Source organism: Coregonus clupeaformis, unplaced genomic scaffold (genome assembly GCF_020615455.1).
Source record: "Coregonus clupeaformis isolate EN_2021a unplaced genomic scaffold, ASM2061545v1 scaf1500, whole genome shotgun sequence".
In the NCBI taxonomy this organism is placed as follows: domain Eukaryota; kingdom Metazoa; phylum Chordata; class Actinopteri; order Salmoniformes; family Salmonidae; genus Coregonus; species Coregonus clupeaformis.
This window is the reverse complement of record NW_025534954.1, coordinates 97501-106000: the sequence shown is the minus strand read 5'-3', so window position 1 is coordinate 106000 and position 8500 is coordinate 97501. Positions and strand designations below refer to the sequence as shown.

The window sequence follows — 8500 nt, the reverse complement described above, 5'->3', positions numbered from 1 at the left end:
CTCTGTTTCAGCTGTTATGGTCAGTCTAGCTGTATGGAGAAGGTACTGCTCTGTTTCAGCTGTTATGGTCAGTCTAGCTGTATGGAGAAGGTACTGCTCTGTTTCAGCTGTTATGGTCAGTCTGCCTGTATGGAGGAGAAGGTACTGCTCTGTTTCAGCTGTTATGGTCAGTCTAGCTGTATGGAGGAGAAGGTACTGCTCTGTTTCAGCTGTTATGGTCAGTCTAGCTGTATGGAGGAGAAGGTACTGCTCTGTTTCAGCTGTTATGGTCAGTCTAGCTGTATGGAGAAGGTACTGCTCTGTTTCAGCTGTTATGGTCAGTCTAGCTGTATGGAGAAGGTACTGCTCTGTTTCAGCTGTTATGGTCAGTCTAGCTGTATGGAGGAGAAGGTACTGCTCTGTTTCAGCTGTTATGGCCAGTCTAGCTGTATGGAGAAGATACTGCTCTGTTCCAGCTGTTATGGTCAGTCTAGCTGTATGGAGAAGGTACTGCTCTGTTTCAGCTGTTATGGTCAGTCTAGCTGTATGGAGGAGAAGGTACTGCTCTGTTTCAGCTGTTATGGTCAGTCTAGCTGTATGGAGAAGGTACTGCTCTGTTTCAACTGTTATGGTCAGTCTAGCTGTATGGAGAAGAAGGTGCTGCTCTGTTTCAGCTGTTATGGTCAGTCTAGCTGTATGGAGAAGGTGCTGCTCTGTTTCAGCTGTTATGGCCAGTCTAGCTGTATGGAGAAGAAGGTACTGCTCTGTTTCAGCTGTTATGGTCAGTCTAGCTGTATGGAGAAGAGGGTACTGCTCTGTTTCAGCTGTTATGGTCAGTCTAGCTGTATGGAGAAGGTACTGCTCTGTTTCAGCTGTTATGGTCAGTATAGCTGTAAGGAGAAGGAAGGTGTCCATATATCCAAGACCTATGAAATGTTTGGATCCTTCTTGACTGTAATGTGATTTGTGGTTTCAAATAAAGTATTTCAAATGTGTGTGTGTGTGTGTCTAGGACTTGGAGCTGGGGTGTGTGGAGGTGTTCTACGCGGCGGCCGTTGACCTCCCCGACCTCCCTTTCTCTGTGACCCAGAACCAAAACATCTTCAGGAAGTATGACATCACACAAGACTCTGTGCTGCTTGTCCGACAGGTTAGTCACACGCAGGCCGTGTCTGAAAACCGTCTTACCTACTGCCTACTAAAACGACATACTGTGTTACTCGTCATACTACATACTATTAAGGACATACTGTTTAGTAGAAACGTATGCAGTCAGCAACAAATATCGATATACTAGGCTCATCCATACTGAGAAATATCGATATACTAGGCTCATCCATACTGAGAAATATCGATATACTAGGCTCATCCATACTGAGAAATATCGATATACTAGGCTCATCCATACTGAGAAATATCGATATACTAGGCTCATCCATACTGAGAAATATCGATATACTAGGCTCATCCATACTGAGAAATATCGATATACTAGGCTCATCCATACTGAGAAATATCGATATACTAGGCTCATCCATACTGAGAAATATCGATATACTAGGCTCATCCATACTGAGAAATATCGATATACTAGGCTCATCCATACTGAGAAATATCGATATACTAGGCTCATCCATACTGAGAAATATCGATATACTAGGCTCATCCATACTGAGAAATATCGATATACTAGGCTCATCCATACTGAGAAATATCGATATACTAGGCTCATCCATACTGAGAAATATCGATATACTAGGCTCATCCATACTGAGAAATATCGATATACTAGGCTCATCCATACTGAGAAATATCGATATACTAGGCTCATCCATACTGAGAAATATCGATATACTAGGCTCATCCATACTGAGAAATATCGATATACTAGGCTCATCCATACTGAGAAATATCGATATACTAGGCTCATCCATACTGAGAAATATCGATATACTAGGCTCATCCATACTGAGAAATATCGATATACTAGGCTCATCCATACTGAGAAATATCGATATACTAGGCTCATCCATACTGAGAAATATCGATATACTAGGCTCATCCATACTGAGAAATATCGATATACTAGGCTCATCCATACTGAGAAATATCGATATACTAGGCTCATCCATACTGAGAAATATCGATATACTAGGCTCATCCATACTGAGAAATATCGATATACTAGGCTCATCCATACTGAGAAATATCGATATACTAGGCTCATCCATACTGAGAAATATCGATATACTAGGCTCATCCATACTGAGAAATATCGATATACTAGGCTCATCCATACTGAGAAATATCGATATACTAGGCTCATCCATACTGAGAAATATCGATATACTAGGCTCATCCATACTGAGAAATATCGATATACTAGGCTCATCCATACTGAGAAATATCGATATACTAGGCTCATCCATACTGAGAAATATCGATATACTAGGCTCATCCATACTGAGAAATATCGATATACTAGGCTCATCCATACTGAGAAATATCGATATACTAGGCTCGTCCATACTGAGAAATATCGATATACTAGGCTCATCCATACTGAGAAATATCGATATACTAGGCTCGTCCATACTGAGAAATATCGATATACTAGGCTCGTCCATACTGAGAAATATCGATATACTAGGCTCGTCCATACTGAGAAATATCGATATACTAGGCTCGTCCATACTGAGAAATATCGATATACTAGGCTCGTCCATACTGAGAAATATCGATATACTAGGCTCGTCCATACTGAGAAATATCGATATACTAGGCTCGTCCATACTGAGAAATATCGATATACTAGGCTCGTCCATACTGAGAAATATCGATATACTAGGCTCGGCCCATACTGAGAAATATCGATATACTAGGCTCGTCCATACTGAGAAATATCGATATACTAGGCTCGTCCATACTGAGAAATATCGATATACTAGGCTCGTCCATACTGAGAAATATCGATATACTAGGCTCGTCCATACTGAGAAATATCGATATACTAGGCTCGTCCCATACTGAGAAATATCGATATACTAGGCTCGTCCATACTGAGAAATATCGATATACTAGGCTCGGTCCATACTGAGAAATATCGATATACTAGGCTCGTCCATACTGAGAAATATCGATATACTAGGCTCGTCCATACTGAGAAATATCGATATACTAGGCTCGTCCATACTGAGAAATATCGATATACTAGGCTCGTCCATACTGAGAAATATCGATATACTAGGCTCGTCCATACTGAGAAATATCGATATACTAGGCTCGTCCATACTGAGAAATATCGATATACTAGGCTCCGTCCATACTGAGAAATATCGATATACTAGGCTCGTCCATACTGAGAAATATCGATATACTAGGCTCGTCCATACTGAGAAATATCGATATACTAGGCTCGTCCATACTGAGAAATATCGATATACTAGGCTCATCCATACTGAGAAATATCGATATACTAGGCTCGTCCATACTGAGAAATATCGATATACTAGGCTCGTCCATACTGAGAAATATCGATATACTAGGCTCATCCATACTGAGAAATATCGATATACTAGGCTCGTCCATACTGAGAAATATCGATATACTAGGCTCATCCATACTGAGAAATATCGATATACTAGGGCTCATCCATACTGAGAAATATCGATATACTAGGCTCATCCATACTGAGAAATATCGATATACTAGGCTCATCCATACTGAGAAATATCGATATACTAGGCTCATCCATACTGAGAAATATCGATATACTAGGCTCATCCATACTGAGAAATATCGATATACTAGGCTCATCCATACTGAGAAATATCGATATACTAGGCTCATCCATACTGAGAAATATCGATATACTAGGCTCATCCATACTGAGAAATATCGATATACTAGGCTCATCCATGCTGAGAAATATCGATATACTAGGCTCATCCATACTGAGAAATATCGATATACTAGGCTCATCCATACTGAGAAATATCGATATACTAGGCTCATCCATACTGAGAAATATCGATATACTAGGCTCATCCATACTGAGAAATATCGATATACTAGGCTCATCCATACTGAGAAATATCGATATACTAGGCTCATCCATACTGAGAAATATCGATATACTAGGCTCATCCATACTGAGAAATATCGATATACTAGGCTCATCCATACTGAGAAATATCGATATACTAGGCTCATCCATACTGAGAAATATCGATATACTAGGCTCATCCATACTGAGAAATATCGATATACTAGGCTCATCCATACTGAGAAATATCGATATACTAGGCTCATCCATACTGAGAAATATCGATATACTAGGCTCATCCATACTGAGAAATATCGATATACTAGGCTCATCCATACTGAGAAATATCGATATACTAGGCTCATCCATACTGAGAAATATCGATATACTAGGCTCATCCATACTGAGAAATATCGATATACTAGGCTCATCCATACTGAGAAATATCGATATACTAGGCTCATCCATACTGAGAAATATCGATATACTAGGCTCATCCATACTGAGAAATATCGATATACTAGGCTCATCCATACTGAGAAATATCGATATACTAGGCTCATCCATACTGAGAAATATCGATATACTAGGCTCATCCATACTGAGAAATATCGATATACTAGGCTCATCCATACTGAGAAATATCGATATACTAGGCTCATCCATACTGAGAAATATCGATATACTAGGCTCATCCATACTGAGAAATATCGATATACTAGGCTCGTCCATACTGAGAAATATCGATATACTAGGGCTCGTCCATACTGAGAAATATCGATATACTAGGCTCGTCCATACTGAGAAATATCGATATACTAGGCTCGTCCATACTGAGAAATATCGATATACTAGGCTCATCCATACTGAGAAATATCGATATACTAGGCTCATCCATACTGAGAAATATCGATATACTAGGCTCGTCCATACTGAGAAATATCGATATACTAGGCTCGTCCATACTGAGAAATATCGATATACTAGGCTCGTCCATACTGAGAAATATCGATATACTAGGCTCATCCATACTGAGAAATATCGATATACTAGGCTCATCCATACTGAGAAATATCGATATACTAGGCTCGTCCATACTGAGAAATATCGATATACTAGGCTCGTCCATACTGAGAAATATCGATATACTAGGCTCGTCCATACTGAGAAATATCGATATACTAGGCTCGTCCATACTGAGAAATATCGATATACTAGGCTCGTCCATACTGAGAAATATCGATATACTAGGCTCGTCCATACTGAGAAATATCGATATACTAGGCTCGTCCATACTGAGAAATATCGATATACTAGGCTCATCCATACTGAGAAATATCGATATACTAGGCTCATCCATACTGAGAAATATCGATATACTAGGCTCATCCATACTGAGAAATATCGATATACTAGGCTCATCCATACTGAGAAATATCGATATACTAGGCTCATCCATACTGAGAAATATCGATATACTAGGCTCGTCCATACTGAGAAATATCGATATACTAGGCTCGTCCATACTGAGAAATATCGATATACTAGGCTCGTCCATACTGAGAAATATCGATATACTAGGCTCATCCATACTGAGAAATATCGATATACTAGGCTCGTCCATACTGAGAAATATCGATATACTAGGCTCGTCCATACTGAGAAATATCGATATACTAGGCTCGTCCATACTGAGAAATATCGATATACTAGGCTCGTCCATACTGAGAAATATCGATATACTAGGCTCGTCCATACTGAGAAATATCGATATACTAGGCTCGTCCATACTGAGAAATATCGATATACTAGGCTCGTCCATACTGAGAAATATCGATATACTAGGCTCGATCCATACTGAGAAATATCGATATACTAGGCTCGTCCCATACTGAGAAATATCGATATACTAGGCTCGTCCATACTGAGAAATATCGATATACTAGGCTCGTCCATACTGAGAAATATCGATATACTAGGCTCGGTCCATACTGAGAAATATCGATATACTAGGCTCGTCCATACTGAGAAATATCGATATACTAGGCTCGTCCATACTGAGAAATATCGATATACTAGGCTCGTCCATACTGAGAAATATCGATATACTAGGCTCGTCCATACTGAGAAATATCGATATACTAGGCTCGTCCATACTGAGAAATATCGATATACTAGGCTCGTCCATACTGAGAAATATCGATATACTAGGCTCATCCATACTGAGAAATATCGATATACTAGGCTCGTCCATACTGAGAAATATCGATATACTAGGCTCGTCCCATACTGAGAAATATCGATATACTAGGCTCGGTCCATACTGAGAAATATCGATATACTAGGCTCGTCCCATACTGAGAAATATCGATATACTAGGCTCGTCCATACTGAGAAATATCGATATACTAGGCTCGTCCATACTGAGAAATATCGATATACTAGGCTCGTCCATACTGAGAAATATCGATATACTAGGCTCGGTCCATACTGAGAAATATCGATATACTAGGCTCGTCCATACTGAGAAATATCGATATACTAGGCTCGTCCATACTGAGAAATATCGATATACTAGGCTCAGTCCATACTGAGAAATATCGATATACTAGGCTCGATCCATACTGAGAAATATCGATATACTAGGCTCGTCCATACTGAGAAATATCGATATACTAGGCTCGTCCATACTGAGAAATATCGATATACTAGGCTCATCCATACTGAGAAATATCGATATACTAGGCTCATCCATACTGAGAAATATCGATATACTAGGCTCATCCATACTGAGAAATATCGATATACTAGGCTCATCCATACTGAGAAATATCGATATACTAGGCTCATCCATACTGAGAAATATCGATATACTAGGCTCATCCATACTGAGAAATATCGATATACTAGGCTCATCCATACTGAGAAATATCGATATACTAGGCTCATCCATACTGAGAAATATCGATATACTAGGCTCATCCATACTGAGAAATATCGATATACTAGGCTCGTCCATACTGAGAAATATCGATATACTAGGCTCGTCCATACTGAGAAATATCGATATACTAGGCTCGATCCATACTGAGAAATATCGATATACTAGGCTCGTCCCATACTGAGAAATATCGATATACTAGGCTCGTCCATACTGAGAAATATCGATATACTAGGCTCAGTCCATACTGAGAAATATCGATATACTAGGCTCGTCCCATACTGAGAAATATCGATATACTAGGCTCGTCCATACTGAGAAATATCGATATACTAGGCTCGTCCATACTGAGAAATATCGATATACTAGGCTCGTCCATACTGAGAAATATCGATATACTAGGCTCGTCCATACTGAGAAATATCGATATACTAGGCTCGTCCATACTGAGAAATATCGATATACTAGGCTCGTCCATACTGAGAAATATCGATATACTAGGCTCGTCCATACTGAGAAATATCGATATACTAGGCTCGTCCATACTGAGAAATATCGATATACTAGGCTCGGCTCCATACTGAGAAATATCGATATACTAGGCTCGTCCATACTGAGAAATATCGATATACTAGGCTCGTCCATACTGAGAAATATCGATATACTAGGCTCGTCCATACTGAGAAATATCGATATACTAGGCTCGTCCATACTGAGAAATATCGATATACTAGGCTCGTCCATACTGAGAAATATCGATATACTAGGCTCGGTCCATACTGAGAAATATCGATATACTAGGCTCGTCCATACTGAGAAATATCGATATACTAGGCTCGGTCCATACTGAGAAATATCGATATACTAGGCTCGTCCATACTGAGAAATATCGATATACTAGGCTCGTCCATACTGAGAAATATCGATATACTAGGCTCGTCCATACTGAGAAATATCGATATACTAGGCTCGTCCATACTGAGAAATATCGATATACTAGGCTCGTCCATACTGAGAAATATCGATATACTAGGCTCGTCCATACTGAGAAATATCGATATACTAGGCTCGCATCCATACTGAGAAATATCGATATACTAGGCTCATCCATACTGAGAAATATCGATATACTAGGCTCATCCATACTGAGAAATATCGATATACTAGGCTCATCCATACTGAGAAATATCGATATACTAGGCTCATCCATACTGAGAAATATCGATATACTAGGCTCATCCATACTGAGAAATATCGATATACTAGGCTCATCCATACTGAGAAATATCGATATACTAGGCTCATCCATACTGAGAAATATCGATATACTAGGCTCATCCATACTGAGAAATATCGATATACTAGGCTCATCCATACTGAGAAATATCGATATACTAGGCTCATCCATACTGAGAAATATCGATATACTAGGCTCATCCATACTGAGAAATATCGATATACTAGGCTCATCCATACTGAGAAATATCGATATACTAGGCTCATCCATACTGAGAAATATCGATATACTAGGCTCA

At 39.2% G+C, this 8500-nt stretch overlaps 1 protein-coding gene across 1 annotated transcript in view; it reads left to right on the top strand.

The window, feature by feature from the left end:
- Positions 1–991: 991 nt before the first annotated feature.
- Positions 992–8500, top strand: part of LOC121562934 (protein disulfide-isomerase-like) — a gene marked incomplete at its 5' end in the record, with an annotated part of 24848 nt that continues 17339 nt past the window's right edge. The window contains one exon of the mRNA XM_041875071.2: positions 992–1129. Coding sequence (XP_041731005.2) covers positions 992–1129 — 138 coding nt within the window. The remainder of the gene's footprint in view (positions 1130–8500) is intronic.